Source organism: Glycine max, chromosome 8, assembly GCF_000004515.6.
Source record: "Glycine max cultivar Williams 82 chromosome 8, Glycine_max_v4.0, whole genome shotgun sequence".
In the NCBI taxonomy this organism is placed as follows: Eukaryota; Viridiplantae; Streptophyta; class Magnoliopsida; order Fabales; family Fabaceae; genus Glycine; species Glycine max.
In genome coordinates, this window is record NC_038244.2 from 3,353,814 (window position 1) to 3,379,463 (window position 25,650).

At 31.6% G+C, this 25,650-nt stretch overlaps 3 protein-coding genes across 4 annotated transcripts; all 3 read left to right on the plus strand.

Moving 5' to 3' along the window:
- Nucleotides 1-436: 436 nt before the first annotated feature.
- Nucleotides 437-4,747, plus strand: LOC100820440 (ubiquitin-conjugating enzyme E2 variant 1B-like). 2 transcript variants are annotated; one of them, NM_001254495.2, is given in 5 exon segments: nucleotides 437-555; nucleotides 2,546-2,685; nucleotides 3,222-3,347; nucleotides 3,421-3,547; nucleotides 4,549-4,747. In NM_001254495.2, coding segments are annotated over 5 exon segments (480 nt in total). In that variant the 5' UTR covers nucleotides 437-527; the 3' UTR covers nucleotides 4,608-4,747.
- An 11,697-nt stretch (nucleotides 4,748-16,444) lies between these two features.
- LOC100781414 (plasmodesmata-located protein 6) lies at nucleotides 16,445-19,307 on the plus strand. Its single transcript, XM_003530680.5, has 3 exons — nucleotides 16,445-17,398; nucleotides 18,665-18,790; nucleotides 18,924-19,307. Exons 1-3 carry the CDS (start codon nucleotides 16,672-16,674, stop codon nucleotides 18,932-18,934), a joined length of 864 nt encoding a protein of 287 aa, XP_003530728.1. The 5' UTR covers nucleotides 16,445-16,671; the 3' UTR covers nucleotides 18,935-19,307.
- Nucleotides 19,308-23,460: 4,153 nt separating this feature from the next.
- Nucleotides 23,461-25,297, plus strand: LOC100785159 (uncharacterized). The gene has a single exon (XM_003530685.3). It carries the CDS (start codon nucleotides 23,609-23,611, stop codon nucleotides 23,999-24,001), a length of 393 nt encoding a protein of 130 aa, XP_003530733.1. The 5' UTR covers nucleotides 23,461-23,608; the 3' UTR covers nucleotides 24,002-25,297.
- Nucleotides 25,298-25,650: the final 353 nt, after the last annotated feature.

The window sequence follows — 25,650 nt, forward strand, 5'->3', positions numbered from 1 at the left end:
TGGTTATCAATAAATTATTAGTTTTAGGTTACGTCCGGTAAATTATTTCAGTTAATTTTTTTTAATAACTAAAAAAATTGTTTGATTATTTAATAAACAATTTTTAAAAAAAATTTGTTCGGTAATAGGTATTTTCTGTTATTTTTTGAAATACTACTTAAAATAATATTTTTTAAAATGCTAGTTTATAATTTTTTATATTTTATTATTTTTTTTTGTTTTAAAAATATGTTATTTATATTTTTCAGGTTGAATGACTAATTTTGCTTGAGTTGTCCATTTTCCAATTTGGGGCTAGCTTTTAATCTGAAGAAGTAACATATGCCTAATTAATTTAAAGACGCACTTAGCCTAGCGGCCTAGGTGAGTATTATATTATTATATTGTTACGTGTAACGGACCTTCTACTTTTCCCAACAGCTCTTAGACTTGAGTCACATTCTCTCTCTTCTATTCTAATTCTGATTTCTATCTCTCTCTACAATTCCAAAACCCTACCCCCTTCCAATTCCAATTCATCCTCTAACATGGGTTCTGAAGGTTCCACTGTCGTCGGTCAGTATTCAACCTCTTCATTTCCTATTATCTTTTTTCCCTTCTCTCTATCAAGTACTCACTCTTGTGCTTCGCTAATTATGTCTTTTTGGCTATAATTTCTATTTGATATTCTTTGAAATGCTTCGGCTGCTATTGTATATAATATGGCTAATGGTGATACAATTACTTTCTGTTTGGAGCTGTGTGGAATATGAGCTATATCGTTTAGATAAACCACTAACTAGTGTTATGATAAACAAACAGGGGGACCAAAACAAAACAAAAATATGAAAAAGGAAAAAAACTTTGATTTTAAAGAGTAGTTCGTAATAATAAACTTTGAGTTCTTTTTGTTTATATTTATTAGCATTTTTTTTCCAGTGTTGTTCCTTGCTGAGATTGTACATAAATTCTTTGCTGCTTAGTTAACTTAGACACCATGCTCTGGCATATTCTCTGGATATTTAATTGCATCTTCCCTGGCACTATATTAGAATGAGCTCACAATTGTGTGCAAGGTTAGGAAATAATTGAAATACAAAGATTGAAAGAGTTGAGAGGAAGTAAAATTTGGAAAAAGCAGAGGGTCAAAATGGTCATGTAATTCTCAATTAATTTTTTTTTTTTAAAAAAAAAACTTCTATCTTTCTTAAAGTAAATGGTCATTACATATACAAACTTGTATATCCACTTATTCTGGGGATGTGATGCAAAAGATTGAGGAGATTATGAAAAACTTTCTTTTGTCAGGAGAAGGAGATCATAGGAGGGATCATGTTGTCTGCTAGGAAATGTCTTTTATGACTTTTGAAGCAGCATGGATTAGACTGGCCCTGGGGAATCTGGTGTCTAAAAATATTTCCTTAGTGGTCATTGGTTAATTGGTTGAAGCTTCTGTTCGACCTGTGTTATTGAAAATTAGTAGTTACATGAACTTCATTAGAATGGGTGGCATTTCACATGTCAGTTTTTGGTAGTTGTATTTGTTGGTACACCCCTCATTTTAACCTTTTCTGGGGAATGGTTTTGCTTTTGATTTTGGGAGGATGTGATTAAGGCAAATCCTATTTCTTTGAAATCTTTCCTTTTCTTTTGTCTCATTTACTCTCTCCATCATAGTTGCTAAATTTGCTCCTACCACCCTTGTCCTATATGGCTATATAGCAAAATTTCAAAACTAAATTGTGGTACTTTTGTGATCTGGAATGCAATTCAGATCTTGCAAAATGGTGAACCAACTTCTTGAACTTAATGAAATATGAGGGGGGGAAAATAAACACATTGAATGGAGGAATTGCCATTGAATTGCAAAAACGAAAAAAAGGAGGAAATGAGAGCACACAAATTTGCCAGTTGCTGAGATGAAGCAGGGGAAGAATGTGCTGGTAGTGGTGCTGGCGGCATATGATGAGCAGGAAGATGAAACCTAACTAATAACAGCCCTATTCAGCTAAGCGTAATTTTGTGTAACATGTACTGTAAGAAATGTCACTCTTCTAAAGATCAGTTAATGGGATTTCTGTGTTGACGTTGGTTCTTTCTTTTATTGGATTTGAAGGAACAATAGACAAGAGTCAGGCAGGTCAATTGGGACCTATTAGGCTATTATTAATAATCTGAAATTGGGTCACTTGCTTTCAGCTGCAATCAGGCAAGCTTGATCACATGTGGGCTAATACCAAGCCAGCTTGATCACTCTTGAGCTAAAATCAGACCAACAACTTTTGAGCTGTCATTGGGTCAATAACTTTGGTACTAAAATTGACAGTATTTGGATCAGGTCATTCTCCTTTTATCAATCATAGTGGATATGTGAACTCAGATATTGAGAAGTGACCAAATATATACTCAAGATTATGATGCAACTTAATGTTTTTGCATATTTTTCTAACTTACTTGTAAATGTAACTTATCACTGATTGTGTTCATCTTTTATTGTAACTTCTTTTTTTTTTGTAAATTTGTAATTTGCACCTATCTTGTTAAAATTTTTGGTCTATGTTCGCAGTTCCTAGGAATTTCAGATTATTGGAAGAGCTTGAGAGAGGTGAGAAGGGAATTGGAGATGGAACTGTTAGCTACGGAATGGATGATGCTGATGATATCTACATGCAGTCCTGGACTGGGACTATTATTGGCCCCCCTGGTGTAAGCTTTTCTGTTCTTTGGAGAAATTCTGTTACAATGATAACATCTTTGCAAAATTGCAGAACTTATTATTTTTATAGAAATTTAAGAGTCTACGGCTCTCTATTTATGCTTTTCCATTTTTATCAAAAATACACTTCATCCTTGTTAACTTATGTTAGCAAACTTTGGTGTGGGTACCATGGGTTTGGTTTCCAAGAACATTGCTTTGGCAACTAAATGGTCATGACCTTATGGGCAATATCATTTTCCTTTAGAGTCTTTTTTCTTTTCTTGTGGAACCATGTAATTCAGAGCTAACATGGTTTAAAATATAGAGGTTAATATTTCTAAGTAATTAAATCCATATCATCTTTCCAAGATAATTTTTTACTATCTTCCATTATCTGAATTACTTTTATCACCACTAGTTTTTTTCTTAATAAATTAATTCCATACAAAGGAAGTATGTACTGCTTTCTAGTTGTTAGGTGTAACCAGCTGTGTCTGCCAAAGCAATATATTGATATGATGAATTTTTCTTGTCCATCTTGAAGGGCGTTCATGAAGGGCGTATCTACCAGCTGAAATTATTTTGTGGCAAGGATTATCCAGACAATCCACCAACTGTTAGATTTCAGACTAGGATTAACATGACTTGTGTCAACCAAGAAACTGGAGTGGTAGGTAACATTTTCACAAAGGATTCCTTGTACTTGTGATTGAATTTGAACTTATAAATATCTAAATTACCAGGTTGAGCCACATTTGTTTCCTATGCTTGCTAATTGGCAAAGAGAGTGTACAATGGAAGACATTTTGATGCAATTGAAGAAAGAAATGATGTCTCCACAAAATCGGAAGCTAGCTCAGCCACCTGAAGGTGTGTCAATCTTATTTCTGATTGTTGTTACTTGATAGTTTATTTATAATGTAATCTTTATTTTAGCTATTGGATAAGTGATTGGATGTGAACTTTATGTATTTGTTGGTTAAGTGATTGAATATTAATTGTCAAAGATTATTGAGAGTGTTGATCCTGTTGAGCTTTGGAATAGAGGTAATTGAAAACATGAAGACATGCCTAATTACTTATGAGCTATTTCAAGAATATAATTTTCAAATGAATTGTTCTGTGCTAGTCATCTTATTAAGAATTTTTGTTGGTAGACACCTTGTTTTGTTAGTTGATACACTGCATTACATTTGTGGGTATTCCCAGGATTTGATATTTATAGACTTGAATCTTTGACAAGTATTTTAGCTAAAAATTACCAATTCAGTGCCTAATGTATGATTAGTATGTAACTATAAATTTATTTATATTGATAATTTACAAAAGAATTATTATCTTTTTTCATGATATTACACATAATAAAAAGAAGTTGAAGTACACACACTATCGTCATGTATCGTAAAAAAATTGATATTTCATCATCTGCCTTTATTTTAACTTTAACATGTTTTTTAAAATATAATTAAATGGTTACAATTTGATTTCACATCTATGAATGTCTAATTCATGTAAAATTTTATGTTTATGGTCATTGCATTTATACAACATAATTCAACAGTTGGGTTGATAAAATGTTATTACAGATGTCATTTTACTAAATTCAATACTTGGTGTCATTTAATCCAACAGTCCCATTTAGTTTGCAACACTAGGAAGTAAACCATGTCACTGAATTAGTGTAAGAAAACTTACATTATCTGGATAAAAAATTTAAACTCCTAGGCTCCTAGCTTTTATCTTGTGATGACTGGATTATAAGCTGCCGTGATATGACATTGTTGGAACTTGTAGTCGGTTGTTAGAAGGTTTGCATTTCTCTATGAATCATAAAGTGTATGATGAAGCTGAATCGTGTGTATGACTTTTAGGCAATGAAGATGGCAGGATTGATCAAAAGGGGCTGGTGCTGAGATGTTGTATCATGTAATTCAGGTGAGAATCAAAGAATAATAATGTAAATAGTTATATTCAATAGATAATCCCTTTTGTGGGTTAACACATTTATAAATGTAATTATGGACCATTTGCTTATGTAACATGGAGCAATTAAAGAGCGACTACGTATCCTTGAAAATTTACAGTCAATGATGTTGAAACTGATTTTACAGCGGTTTCTAATTTGGAAGTGTATATGTATTCATCTGTGTAGGTGTGAACCGTATGCACACTTTGATCCTAATATTGTGGGATAACATTCAATATATCATTGAATTGTTTTCCAACTTCGTTTCCAAAACATCCTGGTGCTTTTACCATATGACAATTAGGTCATATTAAGTGTCAGATTATAAAAAAAAATCTTATTAATGATTATATTTTAAAATATCCTTCAAGATTATATTTCTTATTTTTCATTATCTTTTAGGCTATATTTGAATTGATAGAAAAATATGGGAGGGAATGGATTAGAATTGAATGAGTGGAATGAAACATAATGGAACGGATATGATAAAATTGAATGAAACAAAATTCTTATTTCATTGTTTGGATAATGAACGGAATGGATAATTAAAAATACTAATTAATATTGCTAATTTTTATTTGTTATATTTCTACTTTTCTTCATTCTGGAGGTCGTCTAGATCACATAGGCTTACAGTAAATTTTGTTCTATTTGTTGACTTTCCCATCCTTGTCATTTTGATGATAAATTTACTTGGAATGACTTTGTTTCCAAAGGAATAATCTTCTCCCAAGTAACCTTTCAAAGAATTCGGAGGTTTTTTAAAATAAAAATATCGTGGGAATGTGTGGTGGTGTTAATGTCTACGAAGGGGTCTAGAGAGATGCGGCACTGAAGTTAAAACTTTAAATTGAAAAATACAGATATGATGCACCAAGGGATAGCTATTGTAAATTTGTTGAAGAATGTAAGTTTGTCTTAAGTTTCCTCACAAGGGCTCTCTTTTTCAGTTCTTCTTTAACTTCAATTCTCCTTAGCATCTCCACCTTCATTTTTATGTCTTGCGATAATGATTGCTCAGACATTACGAAGTTTACCATAGTTATGTTATCCATAGATCAAATAATTTTATGGATTGAATTTTACTTGATTGTCTATGCCTCCAGCACAGCCTCTCTCCCACACCATTAGCCAACAATGTAGTGAAAGGAATTTGAAGGTCTATATGGAAATGTAGCACGCTGGATTGTCTTGTCTGCAATTATTGCATTTTGAGGGTTATGATGCAGTTCAAACTCCACTTGTTCAACACCACTCTTCGACACCAGATCTTGTTTCCACAAAATAAAACGTAGCCGCAAGACCCAATTCCTTCTGTAGAAAACACTTGCATTCTACAACTCCCATCAACACTTTCAGCCAATGATTCCATGGTGGACCTGACCCCTCACCACATTTTAAAATAAAAAAAATCTTCTTTTGACCATTCTATTATAATTTATCCACTCTTTTAAAATGACCCCGAAATGTTTACCACACAGTTATTATCAGAAGACATAAGGCGGAAGGTAATAATATTAATATCATAAACCAATCCGTGCCAGAAAGGAAAAAAAAACATACGTAGTAGAATTATAATCAGATAATATGATCATTGATGTATTGCAAGAATCGTGTTACGATTCATCTAATTTGACATGTTTTTTCATCGTCGCGGCCATACGAATCATAGTGTAGTGCAAATTTTGTTCCATTTATTTTTGTGTGAAGATGGATGCAACACATGATCATATGGGTAAGAAAACATTTTGTCAATTTTATTCACCAAGCATTCTGAATAATGAGTGGCAGGGACACGTGAGTATAAGAGTCTTTATGGGTACGAGTGATACGAATGTGGAGCTGTCTACAGCACTAATTTACAGAAGAAAAGAGAAAAGGAAAAACGTCCATCCTTTCATTTTCTGAACTGCACATTCTACGTGTGATAACTGACATTTGATGTGAGATACAATTTTAATTGGGTTAATGCTAATTTTAGTCCCAAAAAATTTAGCCCCCAAATTTTTAAATTTATATACATTTTTTTATCGTATACAGAGACCAAGTTTTGAGTATGGTATTTAAAACTTTGTTATGGGAGGTACACTACATTGATGAACATTTACTAGTACATGAAACAATAATAATGAATGAGATAGAAATGGCACTTTGACGTGGATGTGGATACGCTGAATCCAAAGTAATATAGCTAGCAATAAGCAGTATGGGTTTTTCAATAATTTATGTCTGTGTGTTCCCAGTTTGTGTGTAGTATTAGTATAATAGGCTAATGATACAAAATGAGGTTGGCCAGCGGACAGAGATTCAATCAACGCTAAATTCGGCAATGGGGTTGATCGCATTTATTTATGTAATGTAAAGGGAAAGCCATTCGGTGCGATGGTATAACTCATGCAAAACCTTATCCATAAGGGCAAAATGAAATTGGCTTTTTGGTCGGAAGTTGAGGCAGAAAGCCTAATGTAGAGTTGTAGTGATGTGTTCTTGTGGTGGCACATCACAAGGCAAAGACAAAAATCCTCATAACTTCTCATGTAAACAGAATAATGTAAACAAAATATTTTTATCAAAGATAGTGAAACCTATGCCCTTCATTATTGAACCTGAGGTGACCTTCCCTTCTCTCTTCCAATGCTCTTTCGCTTTTCTTTTTTCCTTTGATGGAACTCCCAATGCACACTCCTTACCAATGTGAATGTGGCACTGCACCCACCAACCATGTGTGTCACTCAGTGAGAGAGAAAGAATGAAACTTAAACAATACTTCGAATGCTAAGTGCATGGTTTGATATATATTAATATATAGTCAATCATTGAATCAAACTATGATTATTTTCACCCTTCCTTTTTACTATTTGATGAGCTAGGGGAAAAGAGATGTATTTAATGTGTCATTTTTCATACAACAACGACCTGACCAGGTATAAAGATTGTGCTTAGACGGGTTTGAAGGAATTCTGTTTCTATTTAGTCAATAATGGGACCTTGTTTGATACGTAGGCATCAATCAACTTCATCTTATTCAATTACAAGCTTATATTAATTAATACAAAACAAAATTATTTTGCTAATTGGGATTTATATTCCAAACTCTGAAAATGGAAATCTTTCTATATGGAGAGGGGAAATTCGGTCTCAGAGTTTGGAGCAAACTTTCTAAGTAATAATTTCACGGATTCATATGAAAGTAAGACGTAAGATTGACAATCCCAAAGCCATATAATTGACTGGTAATTACTTATCATATAGCTTTTGAATTAAGTTTGCAGAATTTATTATATTGACTAATTAAGGTGATGATATTTCAAACTAATTAATACTTTATTGAGAGTACTATAGTTGCTTCTCCATAATTCACGAAGACCGGCATAGCCAACTCCTTGACGGTTGACTTGAGCTAAAGTTCTACAAAGAAAAAAAATAGATAGTAAGGCTGTTCAATTTGATTATTGGAAAATGAATCTAATACTTCTATTATTAAATGGGAATGCAAATATATATATATATATATATATATAAAAAACCCAACAAAATTCCTATTTTCGTATGTTGTTTAAGGGTTCTACGTAATACTTACAACAACATAAAAAGAAGTCTAGGCCATTAATTGATCGCTTTTCTTATTTTTGTTCTTATGTGGGAATATAAATAAAATTTCTTATTGCCCGACAAGTTAAAAGAGGACAAAATAATTGAAGTTGTTTTGGCGGTTCGCTTCTCTTCTTTTCATGCTATTGATAGGTGGAAATTACAATACGTAATGAAACTTTTCCATGAAACAGAGGCGGAGGGATGAGATCAGGGAAGCCATGTTTTCTTTCTTTCTTGCTATCTCTCATTATATAAATCGTTTGTCATGCATGAAACAAATGTTCATGGATGAATCAAATAAATTTTTATAAAATGTATCGAATTGAATGAAATTTTTAAATAATATTTTAATAGATTATTTTGATTCGACATATTTATAATTAAAATTAAAACCTATCCGATTCATCTATTTTGTCATTCCCAGTGTCATGTGATGTATGTATAGGTATAATAAGTAAACATCACACACAGTGTCTTACAGTATTACTGTTCTCTTAATTATTAAATTGCAACTTCTGCTCCTTATATTTAAATAATTAAATCGTGCAATTTAAATTCTTTGTGAAATTATTTTAAGAGTTTAATTTTTATATTTTGTGGATATATTTTTTTTACATTATCAACTAATTATATATTATCATTTATCATTTTATAAAGATGATTACATATCAGATAAATAACCTTTTGTTATTGAAAATACTAATAATTTTTTTTTATATTATCAATACATAAATTATTTATTCTTATTTAAATATCAAACAATTGATTATGTGTAATTTTTTTATTGATTATTATCTTTTACGCACTTATTCACATCTATAATAATAGATGACGGAGATATCTTATTTTATTGTGTTGATATAGATGTGGATGCACTTATGCACGTTTAACCCAAGAGATTATTTTTTCAATACAAATGTGTTTTTACAAGCCTTTGTTTTTATTTTTTTGTTATTTATTTTTTAAAGTATTTTGTCCCGTGTGAATACATGGTTTTTTGAAGCATTTTTATTTGATTTTATTATACTGCATCTACATCAAGGGCACCAAATTTCAGTGTTGTACTTGCTTCAATTTTTTCTCTTGCGGTTTGAACCACCATCTCTCTTTGCATCTTATCATTTTGGACTTATTGTTCCCAAATTTTCAATTTGGGTTTAAGGTATTTTGTTTTACTCAAAAAAAGAAGAATTTGATTAGTCTTTATTTTATCAATTTGGACATTGCGGGGAATGGTGGAAATCTCTTAAGCAAAAACATGTCTAAACAATGAAAAAAATTACGTTGGAAAAAATGAAAAGTATATGCAACTCTGTTTTTTTTTTTTTAAATGATTATTTTTTTTGTGCATTTTGAATTTAAGCTGGAAGAAAGAAATGGATTTTGATTTGTCAAAGAAGACAAATATCCGGAAAAACCTTTCAATAAAGATAAAACAACATGAATTTTGATGGGCTGTAGAATAAGAAAATTGGAATTAGAATGATTTATAGAAAGACAAAGATTTATTAATGTACTTTTTTATAAATAGTTTAATTAGTTTTTCTTTTTACATTCTATTTTTGTGTTAGGTAGGCATGAAGTGTCAAATAGTATCAAAATTATTATCTCATTATTTGCCTTTTTTTATTAAATTTATCTATTATTTATATTTTTCTACAATTCTGTGTGAGAAACTACAAGAAAAGTAAAGTTTTCTCTTTTTGTGGTCTACTTTATTTACCCATTATTTTATCTTACCTTTAAATTTAATTTGAAATTAAATATTAATAATGTTTCCTCATGGTCAAAGTCTTAATTGCTTGAATTTAAGAAATCTTAAATTTTTAACTTGGATAAATATTTGTAAGAATTGCAGGATAAAAAAATGCTACATAATTTTTATATCAATAATAATATTTTTTTAGCACTATCAATGATATTTTAGAAGTGATATTTGCATCAAATTCAAAATGAACTAATATTTATTTATAACATAAAAACTGGAAGCAAAATATGTTACACATAATAAATCAAATATTAATTCAAGAGAAAATAATATAACTTTAACATAATAGGAATGTGATTGCGTCATAGAAATATAAACAAGTGTTAAAGTAAATAATAAAATTAATATATAGTTTAATACGTAATAGATAAATTATAAAAAAATATATTAATTTTAACATATGAAAGCTCAATAACAAAATAAAAATACATAAAGGCATAATAACATCTATATTTCCACCGGTGTATATAAAGTTTATTACACACATGACAAATTTTTAAAAAAATTATTTAATTGCTAATAAACTTAATTGATTCAAAGAATACACAATTAACAAGGCTGAAATATTGCAATTAAAAAATATAAAAATTAAAATCACAAATTAAAAAAAAAAAAGGTAACAAGAAATTGCATTTTACCGTTTAGTTTTCCCTCGAGTTTGTGGAATACTAACCTAGCCGAATGAGTCAATGCTCCGCATAATATTAAAAAATCAAAAGGCATATCACATGCTTGAGGACCAATTAAAAACGTTGGAACTTAGAATGGTTTGGTTCTTCTGCAGGTGTTTGAAATTTATTATTATTGGTAGTGATATGTGCATGAGTGTTTGTTGCTTATCAATCAATTTTGTTTGCTTTGCTTACGAAGGTTGTGTTGAATTGACTATTAAGGAGCTACGAAGCTTCTCACTCTATCGTATATTGTCTTTGTCCAATCAACCTAGCTATTGTAATACTAGTAGCTTCTGGTAAGAATTTCTCACGCTTAAGTTCGATGCTTTACCTTGTGTTTCTACCAAATTTCATATTTGTTTCTTTGGTATCAATCATGTTATGCTTTTTTACCAACTATAGGATTAGCCCAACTAACAATAATGCTTAGACATAAAAGTATCTTTTCTTTCAGTTAATAAACATCAATCAGTTGCGGTGCCTTACGCATTAATTGTAAAACAAGTTATCAAATTCTTAAAATCTTATTCTACAAAAGCAAGTAATGATCTATAGGATTTTAGAATTTCCTCTAGCTATATTCAAAACTCAAAAGTACACATTGAATATCTCTACTAAATAATGAAGGATACCGTTAAAATTTCACTATTTGTGTGAGAAGAGAGATAGAGAGGAATATTTGTTTTATTTTGTTTTAGTTTTCTTAAAATTTAAATAATTTTTTCTAACATAAAAAATAATAAATAACTTTATGTTCAGAAAAATAATATAGTAAATTTTGCAATCCTTTTTAGTTAAGTTTAACTTTTTTGGTATAAAAATAATATATAACTTATTTATTTATATTCATTTTCACTGACTCTTCTATTTATCCAACTAAGTATACGGATTTTTTTTAGTCTTATTTTTATCTATCCAAACAACACATTATTATTACTCTATTATGTTTTACTTCTATCATTATGATTTCTTTTCTACTTATTTGTGTCCCTCTATTTCACTCCAAAAACACAATATAGTTATTATCTTGATATTTTAATTTCTTTTTCATTTCAAAAAATCCATGATAAATTTTAAGGAATAATAATCCTACTGGTAATTTTTTATTTTAAAGACTAACCCGTAGTATTTTTAATCCATATAATATATATATATATATATATATATATATATATATATATATATATATATTTCAATTTGACTATCATGATTTCCGTTCTGTTTAAATTTATTTTGTCTTTCAATTTATGATACTAATTTTAGCTTGCAACACACGGGATGGATATTCACTAGTTTATTTACCTAAGTACATCTTCTCCTTAATTTATAAAATTAAACACATATTTATCCTCTTTTCTGTGTCCCATGTCCCCATTGCCTGTGGATTAAAAAAAGTTTCTTTAAAATTTGTGCGTGAACTCTCTGCTCTAGCCTTATTATCAACTTTGTTCGTGCGGATTTATTTATTTTACAATAACAAGAATGAGGTTTGATATTCAAACTTTCTATTACTTGATCGATTCTAATGATTTTGGTGTGCTTGATTTTCTATTAAATGTGTTGTGTTAAACAAAAATAAACAATAAAAATTGAACCTACCCGGATCCAACAAATATATCAGTAAAAGTTTCTATAAATATCAAGTTTAACTTTTATGTGTTATTAGTGTAAAATCTTTTACACAAATAACTAACGAAAAATTAGCATGATTATAATTTTTAAAATAGCTATTACAAAAAATCATCATTCTTGCTAGTTGCTATACATGGAAATATATATAATTATAATTGAATGACAATCTAAAATATAGTTAGATTATCAATGTGTTTAATTTAAATCCATTAATATTCAGCAAAAGAGTAGTCAAAATATTAAAACGAAACAATGCATTTAAAAAATAAAATACTGAATTGCAGCATTTGGAACTAACATATGAACACCTTTATCACGATTAAAATTTGAAAGAAAAGTAATGAATTATTGAAATTAAAGGATCTAACTGCATAGACGAACCAACACAACCTAATCTCTCTAACAGCTGAGTGAAAATGGGAATGGAGTATAAATTGAATAACGACGAGATCTCCATCTACCTCAAATAATTTTCTTCACCCACGAGCATCACTCACGGGGTGTCTTGTGGCCCAGTCTCATAGGGAATTAGAATTGCCAGCTAGCAAATGCGATGGCAAATGTTAATTTCTATTAATTGTTTTATTAATGTTCACCATTTTTTTTCTTCTTTTGAAAAGCCCTTATATATGTGGTATCATCTTTGCGATATCAAATAAAATTTTACGTTTCAGGTAGTTCTCTTTTTTCATTGATTCAGATCGGGCAATATAACTATATTTTTCTTATAAATTTATTTTTATTATCCAATGTGTCTTTTCTTGTGTAAGATATATTATCCTATAGTATTAGTTCAATTGTACAAATGTGTAAAAATGGCATAAAATGGTAATCATAATTGAATTTTATTCCACTAATTTTAAAAACTTTTGAATTAAGATGTATTTTTTCTTTTCATAATTTTATTAAGAGGAATTGTGATTTATCTTTTAAACAATATAAAACATATTAATAAAATGGATAGTGCATTTTATATATACATTTTATAAAAATAATGGACCAAAATAAAATAGTAGCAACGATCGAGAGATTCTATGATTGTTGTCCGTAGGTTTAATAATTAGAGCATCATGAAGGCTGTGTGTTCCTCTGCCATATACTTTTGTTTCCTGAAGAAAATGAAGAAAATTGTGTGACTTAAAACTTCTTTTAAAGCTTAATACATTTTTTTTTTTGTCTAAAGAGAGTTTTCATAAGATTGCATGTATAAAGCTAAACTCCGCAAATGGAATGTAACATAGCACTGTAAATTTGTTACATATGCTGTGAACTGGTAAATCGTGATTTATCTAGGTCAATATAATATTGATGTAAAATATTTGTAAATTTTATTTTATTTAAAATTAATTTTGATTGAAAATTTTAATTGATTGTTTTTAATTAAAAAATCATTCAGCTACATTATTTTTCATTCATAACAATCAAACTCATACCTTACTTAAAAAAATTAAACTTGATTTCATTCGAATCAACCTGTTAATAATAAATCATAACTTGTTAAAACTAGAAAAATGAGCTAAAGCAAAAAGAAAAAAATTGTTGAAACAAACTGCATAACACAACAAAGCCAGACATATATATATAGAAATTAACCAACAAGGGTTGATCTAAGCAACAAAGTTTTTTTTTCCATGTTCTTTTGTTCGAATTATGTATACGGAAAAAAAAACATTGAAATGATTTTAATTTTAAATTCAAGCTACATTAATAAGATTTTGACTTTCAGATATTGAGGTTTAAGATTATACTAAAACCAAAGCATAATTATTATTTTATTTTATTTATTATAATATTTTTTGTTAAAGACAATCATGTTCGAGACACAGAATTAAACCTTAAATATAAATAAATTTTGTAATGATAATTTAAATATTTTGATATTATTAAACACTATATCTTTTCTCTAGACTCAATTCAATTAATATTTTTTTACAGTCAATATTAATTATTTTTTACTGTGATAAATTATTGTTGAAATGAATTTAATTAATATGTTAGTGAAACTTGGACTTCTAAAAAATGTCAATAATACATAATGCCTTCAAATCAATAAATTTCAAAAGATTTGGTATGATTAGAGATATGACTAACATTATCCTTGTAAGGTTTTGATATAAAAAAAAATATTATAAGCCTAGCTAATTTGTAAAATTAAACTAAGCAATAGTCAGAACTTATCTTATAGTTATATCTACTATTAAGTCACTCTTATTAGGGGTATATTGACAGTTAGAACAAAGAAAGGTAATAATTATTTTTTTGACAGAAGGTAATAATATTTTAATTTCCCTTTCCATCCCCGTTTATCTTTATTTATTTTCCTTTTTCAGAATCAACAACAATCTGTTACTTCTAATAGTAGCTAGTGGTGGGTAAACAGTTTAAACACCCAAATAATTACGAGAATGAATGATATTGTGGAAAGAAATTAAAGGGGTCAGATATGCCAAAGGTCACACCGTCGTATTCAAACAAACTGTTCCTATCAAGGCCAATTCAACCCTAACCCTCTGAAAAGTATAGTTTTCTTATATACACATATATATGTTCTCATTCCAAAATGGAAGAAAATCGCATGACCAACCATTTAGCAAAATAACCGTGGCCTATACAGCTGAATGCGATGGGCACTTAGATTGCAACTTCACTCTATATAAAGCCAGGATCCATCTAGTGACATTTTTTCTTCTTCTTTCAAAACAAAACTATTAATTTAGGTCTCTCTTCTTTTCTTATGATTTTATTTAGTTTCAAAATCATAGCAAGTTCAACATTTTTTATTGCCATATAACATATTCTAAGACTCCACGTGCCGCTTTTTATCTGTTGACCGTTGAAGTATATATAAAATATTTAGAAATGTTGATTATAATCCATATATAAAATTTAATATATATTTTTATTTTTTATATTTATCAAAAGTAATATAATTTTAGTTTTTTTTTAATTATCAAAGATTAAAAACACGACTGTGGATAAACATAAAGACTAAGAACATATAAAACTTCATATAAACAAAAACATTTTAAGGATAAGAAATATATTCTAGTGATATTTATATAAAGATCATCATCAATCATTTAAAAGGCGAATTTGTTAGTGACAAGAAGATAATGACCAGATTAATATTTATTATTTTTCTTTTAAACAGTAGTTGTTATAACTTTATGACTGACTCAGAGTCTCTGAGTGACCTTCCATCCATCAAATACTAAAATAATAGTAAGTAGTAGGTAAAACCCAGCCCACCTTTTGGCCTTTGGATGCCTTTATAGTCAACCATCACCCGCCCCCCTTAACACTCTTTTGACTTCAACCTTAATTAGCTCTGTACAATACTCTACCAATACACGTTCTCATTAACTCAACCCAACCTCCCTTCCAAGAGTAATATAATTATACATAAACAATAACAAAAATTTAAGTTAATTAATAATCACAAAGTTATTCTAAACTAGGCCTTCCCATATTAGTGGTAATCTCCATAACTCTTTTCCTTGTCATTTGAATTTGGATAGGTGTAGACATTCATGGATTAAAGGTGCCTGTGGATTTCTTTTTTTAAGAATCCAAAAGTATGTTTAAAAGTAACTTTTTTATTTAAAAAAGTAAAATTTGATAAAATTTTACAAACTTTAGTTCAAACACACATTAAGATTGATCTCCGGTCTCATATAGTTTGTGCCATGAACTCAACTATGATCTCGAGAGGAATCGGGAAATTAACCATTAATTGTCATCTGTATCAAATTCTTCTCAAGAATTAGGAACCGAATTTCCAAATTTACAATTTAGGGAGACTCCTCTCAAGGGTTAAAAATCAAATATAATTGTATAACACAAGAGACACAATGTTTTAACCATAAGTTTAGCTTTAATTAGGGCTTACTTTATAGGGTTATATTTTGTCTAGAACCGAAATTATATTCAAAATGATTAATATTAAAACTTAAATGTTCATATATATATTTTTTAAAGAAAATTAGCAAACTACGTACTATATATTAGCATAAAGCATCTCATCATCTGTTAAAAAAAATCGCCTTTTTTTAAGTCATCACATAATATAAAATATATCTTATATAAAAATAATCATCATATTATATATATATTATGGTATGTACAGACAGATATGAATAGATTATAGTATTAGTAACTTTAACCATTGAGCACTCGACTTTTGCTTTTGTTTCCACTATGATATATAGCTTGTTCTTCCATCAACTTGGTGACTTCCTTACGTAAATTCTCGACGAAGCAACCCTGACCATAACCACACTCTCTCAAGTCCCAAGAAAGAACCCTCTCACCTAGCTAGCTATCAAACTACCGATTCATAGCACTCTTCTCTTCCTCACTTATGCGAAACGCAAACATGGTTCTCGTTCTCCTTTTCCTTATGGCAATCTTCTCCGCCATGACCACTCCGTCAACCTCCGCGATCGACACCTTCATCTTCGGCGGCTGCTCCCAGGCCAAGTTCACGCCGGGTTCCGCCTACGAAAACACCGTCAACTCCCTCCTAACCTCGCTGGTCAACTCTGCGGCCTTCGCCAACTACAACAACTTCACCGTTCCAGCCTCTTCCGACACCGTCTACGGCCTCTTCCAGTGCCGTGGCGACCTCCCCAACGACCAGTGCTCGCGCTGCGTCTCGCGTGCGGTCACCCAGCTCGGCACCCTCTGCTTTGCCTCCTGCGGCGGTGCCTTGCAGCTCGACGGCTGTTTCGTCAAGTACGACAACACCACCTTCATTGGGGTTGAGGACAAGACCTTGGTCAGCAAGAAATGTGGGCCGTCCGTTGGGTTGACCTCCGATGCGCTGAGCCGGAGAGAAGCTGTGCTGGCATATTTGCAGACGTCCGATGGGGTTTACAAGACATTCAGAACGAGCGGTTATGGGGATTTCCAGGGTGTGGCGCAGTGCACCGGGGATTTGAGTCCCAGCCAGTGCCAGGATTGTCTTTCTGATTCCATCCAACGCTTCAAAACCGATTGCGGGCCCACTACCTGGGCTGAGATTTACTTGGCCAAGTGCTACGCGCGCTACTCAGAAGCTGGGACTCGCTCGCGTGCTAATAATAATGGTAATCTTTAATTAATTTCTCATCCCTTTTCCTTGCTTCTCTGTCTCTGTTACTAATTCATTCATTAATATGGATAATTCAATTTCCTGTGGAAACTCAATTTAGTCTAGATACTTCTTTTTCTTTTTTTATTTTTCTATATTTTTATTATCTACTGTCTGTCACTGTTAAATTATGTTTCAACAGGGAAAAGAGAGCCGTAGCTAGGTAAGACCATGTGTTTTTTATTTGATTAAAGAAATTTTTTAAAAACTTAATTAATTTTAAATATTCAATTTTACTTTTTACTTTTTCTTTGTAAAAAAAAAAAAGAAGAAGAGAAAGTTAGTACTTGTACGCAAGGCTTCTCTTGTTTGGATCGTTTCATTTTTGCGTCCTAGATCGGAAATTTCCATTACATATAGATTTTGTATGTCATGGCTAATTGTCGCTGTTAAAACTATAGTACGTGTCAATGAACCATGATGGGTTAAGTAGTTTGATTTACGTGATCTAATTATCTTTTTTAGTAAACCTAATTATTTATTCAACGTTTGGTGATTATCATCATTTTATTCTTTCTAGAAGCTTTGTATCTGAATCTTTTACTATTTTGCTTCACTGCTCCTGTGCTCCTTTTACATTCTTTATTAAAGTTATTCTTTAGGCTCTGCAAACGAGGAGACTTAAAAAGGGAAAAAGGAGATATTCAAAATTTTGCTCGATCTATTTTATTATGATTTTGCCTCGTCAAAGTATTTGGATTGTCTTTGTGCCAGGGTAAATGCATATGTATATGCATATATGCTAACATTCCAGTAACACCCTGTTTGACAATGATGTGCCGCTTTGATTTGATGAAGAATCCTATGTATGGAAAGAACAATTAGTCAATCACGATCCATGAAATGATATTATCGTCAAACAGGATAAAAAAGCATATTACACTTAATACAATTAAGTCAGATGGTAATAAAGTTCTTACTGATTTTTGGATGTGTTATTTAAGATGGGTTGTGGTATCTAAAAAAAATTGAAATAAATAATATTTTTAATTTTATTATTTTTTTAAAAATTACTAAATAAAATCTTTAATCTGACATGAGTTCGCATAACATTACATATAACTGCAGTAACGCACATGTGAAAAAAAAATTCAGGGCATAACAAGTCCCGTAACACTGTAAAAGAACTAAATTTCATTGTATATACTATTACAGCACTTATTTTAAACATTGAGATTGAACATGAGATGCTTAATTTTCTTATTTAATTTCAACAATGTAGATGATAGCAATCACAATGATGATGAGATCGAGAAGACACTCGCTATTTTAATTGGACTCATTGCGGGGGTTGCTCTGATCATCGTTTTCCTTTCCTTCTTGTCCAAGGTCTGCGAAAAGCACAAAGGTATGGTTTTTCTGGTACATATATATGTGTGTAACTGTGTATTCTCCTTTAAGTATTTAATTGGTCATTTTTAAGTATTTAATTGGTCATTGTTACATTAATTAATGCATCATCTCTTTTCTGAATTATGCAGGTGGTAAATAAAGAATATAATATGTGCACAGTACTGGGATTGAACTTTTGCCTTTGCTTTTTCTCTGGTAAATTACTTGTCTTTCGGTAGCTCTTTTGCTACTCTTAGTCTCATATGTCCTTTTTGTAATCAATCGATCTTATTCTTATCTTTTAAGTTTCCCGCATAGTCCCCTTTATATAAAGAACACCAGCGAAGGTATAGATAGAAATATATTATGGAAAAAAGTTGTTCCATGAAACAAGTTACACAAGGGTTGCAATAAGGAGAAAAGCCTCAAAGATTCCACTCTCTAATGACCATTCGTTTTCTTGTCTAGTGTCCACCGATGTGTACAAATACTGAACACTTTAGTGAAAGGTGCAGCATGCATGCTTTGTTATAGCCTTTGATGGTTATGATTAATTAGAGTTTTTACTTACTTTATATTTTTTATATTAAATCACGATGAAGAACTTTACTTTCGATCTGAAAAGTGAGATTAAGAAGATAAAATTTCTGTCAAATCGGTGTCCCAGTTTGTTGTCATTTGTGACTAATGACATGGTCATTGGTCTATCGCTAATATTTCTTTACCCTGTGTGGCCATTATAATCATACCAGATATGTTATGTTCCATGCAGGTGTTAATTCATGAATTCTGTTTTTTCATCTTTTTTAATAATCCGAAATTGTTGAATCAAAATATACAACCCGATGGAAAATACCTCCCTCTTGAAAATTATATGATATGAGTTCAAAATTCATCTTAGCATGTAAAATTTTGTACTTAGTCCATTGGTTATATCTATATGAAAGACAGCACAGTACTGCTAATCTCAACATTACAGTTTGACAGATCTATACCCATTTTGTTTTATATAAATTTGGAAGTCGTTATAATAATTAGTTTTACTAATTGTTACTTAATTATCTTCCTATCTCAATTACGGAAGCTAATCCTGTATGGCCTTTTATTTTCTATTCTAATCTGAAGATGGGCAAAAAAACGTACCTACTCAAGTTTGACCAAGCACTATACTCTGTAATTTTCATGAGATATGTTTTTTGATAAAAGAAAACATTGAATACTAAAGATGCCAAATTATAATCTTGCAATGATTAAGGAAGTATCATCATTACTCTATTATTTTACTATAAGAAGAAGACCAATGTGCCATTAATTTAAGAGAAAAGGATGGGATTAGATATTGGTATAAAGTACTAATAATTACAGAACCATGGTCCTCAGAAGTAAACAATGTTCACGAGATCCCTCCGGATTCTTCGTTCTTCCCATCTTTATCTATTTCCTTCATCATCTATTGCTTTTGGGGTTCGCTTTTAATAAAGAAACTTGTTTTTGTCCTAGTATATGTAATTCTTGGCACCAGTTAGCATCATTACTTACTTTATTAATCCTTTACTAATCTTTATTATGGAAACATTTCTTGTCTCTCCTTTCTTAAGCAGAATGTAGAACATACGATACCATATCCGTGACAAAAGTTATGAAATCCTGTCGTGTTCATTGGATATTCTTGCACTAACAAATTCATAGGGAAGTAGAAATGATTGCATTGAGCAAAGAGTGGCATTAAAGTGAAGACGAATGTAAGCAGGGTCATAAAAAAAGGAACTAGAGGATGATAATAAAAATTTTAAGCCTAACTACCAATTTGAATTTGGTATCTTAATGCTGCGCATCATGTAACCTACCTTTATATTAAAAAGATTGATTTTTTTTCTAAAAAAAAAGAGACTTAATGGAAAAAGCTGTAAATTTAATATATTCCATCTTCATGCTCCTGAAAATGTATGAGCAGTAATAACAAATCCGGCATAAAAATCACTATGAAAAAGTCAATGTTATTGTTTGTTTCAATTACATTGTGGTAATATTAATTGCATGACCAGATGACCTAGTAATTTGTTTTTTATAGCCGAATTAAGCTTAAATTACTTTGCAAAACTTGGTTGTAGTATGACAGAACTGAACTGAATAAAAAGCTATAAAACTTTAAATTATATATTACAAATCTGATTGTCTAAATAAAGAAATATGTATGAGTCTAAAAAACGAAGAGGATTGATGTCTCCTACCATTTCCCACTCCTTTCATGTATCATTATGGTCTTCAGCTTTAGTTTTAGGCATGGTATATATATTTTCTTTGTAGGAGATTTTGCTATCAACCATTCTGACTACGTTAACCGCTAACTTAATTACTCTCTTGTTTGAGAGTAGACTTCTAATTTTTAATTTCCAGCTTGGGTATGGTTCCAAGAACAGGTGCAGTAATGGATTTGAGTATGATCTCCATGACAATTTCTTCTTTAACTTTGGATTAATAGCTTGTTAGGCTGGCAATACAGATTGGCTTCACAGAGAGCATCACTACATTAATCCTTCATTATGTACATTTAATTTTGCTTTTGGCTTTCTTGTTTATAGGTTTGGCTTTATGGTTTGCATTTATCAATACATTTAACATCTTTGTTAAATTTCGGAGGAGTGTCATTGATGCCTTATTTAAATGTATTAGGTAAAATACGCGGTCCATATAGATGAATAGGAACCAGAGTATAGCTAGGAATTTCAAATCATCACCAGCATCTAACTTCTTTTTTTGACAAATACTAATATCTAACTCGAAATCCACAACAAATGCAGTTTCTAGCTGGCTACAGACAACTCTCGTCCATACTACTTCTGTTGCAAATTACAACATTGGTAGCAAATAAAGAGAATTCTTAATTCATTATCCTCAAAATCAGAAGACCAAAAAAACAACATACTTAGTGGTCTTTATAATCCACGATTATCCACAAACATACTTTATGGTTCTCACATACATCGATGGTTATGGATGTGGTGAATTCGGCCATGTGATAAGAACTTTAATCAATTAGGCCTTGAATTAGAAATAATTTTATAGTTTACTAAGTTGGTACTATAATTTCTAATTCAGTAGTAGTTAAAAAGCTAATGTAAGAAATAAAACTAATATATGAGAATATAAGGGAAATGAATGAAATTGACGAAGAAACTACCATAAAAGTGACTCCATTCACCATAATAGTAATTTAAATACCGAAAGACGGAACAACTAGTTTTGGCATGTTATACCTTCTAAAAAGTCTATTTGAAACAAAGGCGTGTAAAGCAACAGTACGTGGCTTACACTTGGGTCTTCGTTTTGCAATATGGCGCTATTGGAAAAGGTAAGATTCTACATTCGATTAGTTGTTATCTTTTTCTGCCGTGACATATGTATGAAGAGCAACACAGGAAGCTTCTTAAGTCCTTTAATTTGGATGATGATACAAAATGGGGATAGAAGGAAGGAAATGGGAAAAAGCTATATCTGTGAGATTATTTCTTCTTCGTTCATTTTCGTCTTCATGTACAAAAAGGTTAAAAAATTAATGAGAGATTGATCACTTTTTGAAAGGTTGAACAGTTCTACAGATTAAGGTTATGATCCTATAAATAAATGAAAGTAATCAAATAGAGGAATTTTTTTCTACTCTTTTTTTTTTCAATTTTAAGGAGTATGTGATAAAATTAATTTTTATTTCATTATAAACATATTTAAATAGTAAAACAATAACTATATCACCTTCAACTTCAACTATTGCAACACCATTTTAACCATGATGATCGGTTAGAAAACCCTGTGAGTTATATCAGTCAGCTCAGCTTTGTAACTTCCTTTGTAGGGATAATAATTATGACCTACGATTAAAAAAACAAATGATGGTTAGGTTGGGTCTTCATGAATGTTCAACATTTGTAGTTGTAGTAAGAAAAATAAAGCTTTGAAGGATTCTCTCCATGTAATTAGTAATATGTGTGCATGTCAAGCACCTACTCTTTTTTATCCATGCATAATTAGGGTCAAAAGTCAAAACACTTGTTGCTCACCCACCTTGTTTTTTTGCACTATGAACGCCAGAACAGTCTATTCTGGACAACGGAACATTTAGCCACATCATATTATCATATTGACAAACAAGCAGAATAGCCTTTGCCGAATTACAATAGGGCTTATACTTATGAGCTCAGTCCTGAGGAAATTGCAGGACAAACCAAGCCCAAATGTAGGTGAATTCACGTGAACATGCATATGACCCTAATAACCAGGCCTGACTCGATTTTGGGCTTAAACGGCTTTTTGTTAATAATAAATATGTGCTGTAGTGGGTTATTGCTTTATGACCCCATTTTTCTCGATGCATCCCATAATTTTGAACATGCCCGCATTACCCTTTGTCACACTGCAGAATGGTTGATCTGCAATGGTACAAGTATTCCAAAAATGTATTTTTGAATATATGTTTGATATATTAGGGAACAAACATTCTGGAATACATTTCCGTGATACAAGTATCATTCCAGATCAATTAATCCGTAATATATAGGTATTATGGAATGTATGTTTTGTAATATATTAAACATATATTTAGCCGGAGCCAGAGTTTGTAGAAAATGTCGGACCAATGAAGGCGAGTGAAAAGTCATTAAGATGAACTGGGCCGATTCCTCACTTTGGGCCTTAGGGTAAGACGCGGTTACTTAGGCTAGGAGGTGTGTGCGACGTGTAGAGCACGTGTCTGCTTAGAGTTAGATCCAAGTGCAAAGCGGTAGGCTATAAAAAAGGCTTGAATTCCGTATCTGTCCGGAGGTAAGCAAGCGGAGATCTGATGGCGCTAGAGTGGGTTGTGCTAGGGTACGTCGCGGCCGCAGAGGCCATAATGGTTATTCTCCTCACCATCCCGGGCCTGGAAGCTCTCCGAAAGGGTCTGATCGCGGTGACCCGGAACCTTCTGAAGCCGTTCCTCTCGGTGGTGCCTTTCTGCCTGTTCCTTTTCATGGACATATATTGGAAGTACGAAACCAGGCCTAGCTGTGAGGGAGATTCCTGCACCCCTTCCGAGCACCTTCGCCACCAGAAATCTATCATGAAGAGCCAACGCAACGCCCTCCTCATCGCCGCCGCACTCCTCTTCTACTGGCTCCTCTACTCCGTCACCAACCTCGTCGTCAGGATCGACCACTTGAACCAGCGTCTCGAACGCTTGAAGAATCGCGATTGAGATTTCACCCTTGCAGATAAGTCGGTTAATCAATCCCTCGGATATAAACTTGGTGTTTTCTTTCTTGTGCTAGGAAGGATCTATTTCTATCTCCTTTTTTTGTCTTTTCTTTTCTTTCTTTCTAAATCGATGTTTGAGTGATGACGATTATTGAGTCTTTTTTTAGTATTATTACTCTTGCTATAACTATGCTACTTGAATTTCCGCCACCTAGGGTTCCTTTTGGGGATTTTCTTATTGTTGCGCTCAGGGATCCAATTCCGTGCACCTCGTCGCTCCCTTGTATCATAGGAAAACACGATTTCGATTATTGTTGAGTGTTATCTGAAATGCCTACTTACTTTTCTTTTACGCATTATTATGATTTCTTAATTGGCGTGAGAATGCTCGTATGGGAGTCTGTTCTGTTGCTTGAAATTTGACATGATAGTAAGATAATTATTAAATTTTCAACCTCAATTTGTTGATTGTCAACAACTTTGGCTCATTAAGTTTGACGTGTATTGAATCCGGCTATTTAATTTTAACGAGTTCGAGCATCTTGTTATCAATTTCTCTTGTCCAGTGCCTAGAGCTGTGAAATTAGGGAAAGGGATCTCTAGCATTGCATGGTTGAAGGAACCTCCCTCAACCATAAAGAATAGATAACATAACAAAGAAGGGGTTGATGTAAGAATCTTTTCTCTTAACGTAACTCAAAACCCCGTTCTCCAATTCTATTATAGGTTCAAATTTTACTCTGATCTTTGTATTCTATAGAAGAGCCAATGAACTATAGCCCCCTGTTGAATATAGTGTACCACTCGTTTGTCTGCCTACTAAATTTTCTTCTAGTGTTGTATTCCTGTTAGTTGTAACCCGCAATCCTTTTTCCGTACACTATAAGCTAGTTAATGTTGTCTAACTTACATAATGTTAATTTTAAGACTCTCTCTGTCAGCAATTCTTTTGTACTTTTGATGAGGGGTGTTAATATAGTTCTGTAGACTCTAGAAACTATAACTTTGGTTGAATCTTCTTTTCTTGAACTTTTGGAGATTGGGTTGTCTACTTGTCTTGGGTCTCACATTATATGGTTGCCTTTATTTACCAAGTGAATATATTCTAATCCTGAAGGTGAGGCAACAAGCAGAATCTTGCTCTGTTCAAGTGCTTTGTCCTGTTAAATGTAATGGAATGTGGATGGTTTTATCTGTCAAGAAGCAACGATGTCTTTTCAACAGTGTTCAAGAATTGGCAGCTCAATTATGTAAAAGTAATCTTTTGATCTATACAACTGGAAAGTGTTTTCTTTTATCATAAAACGCTTAGCCCTTGCATCTCTTGATAATTTCTTAGAAACTGTAATTAAAATGCTAGTTATTTGAAAAAAGAAAAAGATTTATAGAGTATTTTACTCAACTGAGAAGCCATGTGTGCTGGAGAAGCTTCTCTGTTTCTATCTGGAATCAAGTTTTCAGCAAAGCCTGCAAGCAAGGAGGACAAAGAAAAGAAAGCGGGTAAGTATTAATTAACTGATAAGCATCAACGGTTTTAGACGAGAAAGGCAAGTCGGCCTTGGAAGGATTACGCATAAAGCTTCCCTATCCAGCTTATTATCATTAGGCTTTGTTTCCAATGCTCCATTCTCTTTTTGTGCAACAAGATTG

What these genes read in the sequence shown, in the direction of transcription:
- LOC100820440 (XM_041017657.1), top strand. Translation starts at nt 2,623, where the DNA reads ATGGATGATGCTGATGATATCTACATGCAGTCCTGGACTGGGACTATT. An exon ending in TCAACCAAGAAACTGGAGTG is followed by an intron (nt 3,348 to 3,420) that starts GTAGGTAACATT and finishes CTAAATTACCAG; the next exon opens with GTTGAGCCACATTTGTTTCC. An exon ending in GCTAGCTCAGCCACCTGAAG is followed by an intron (nt 3,548 to 4,548) that starts GTGTGTCAATCT and finishes TATGACTTTTAG; the next exon opens with GCAATGAAGATGGCAGGATT.
- LOC100781414 (XM_003530680.5), top strand. Translation starts at nt 16,672, where the DNA reads ATGCGAAACGCAAACATGGTTCTCGTTCTCCTTTTCCTTATGGCAATC. An exon ending in CTCGCGTGCTAATAATAATG is followed by an intron (nt 17,399 to 18,664) that starts GTAATCTTTAAT and finishes TCAACAATGTAG; the next exon opens with ATGATAGCAATCACAATGAT.
- LOC100785159 (XM_003530685.3), top strand. Translation starts at nt 23,609, where the DNA reads ATGGCGCTAGAGTGGGTTGTGCTAGGGTACGTCGCGGCCGCAGAGGCC.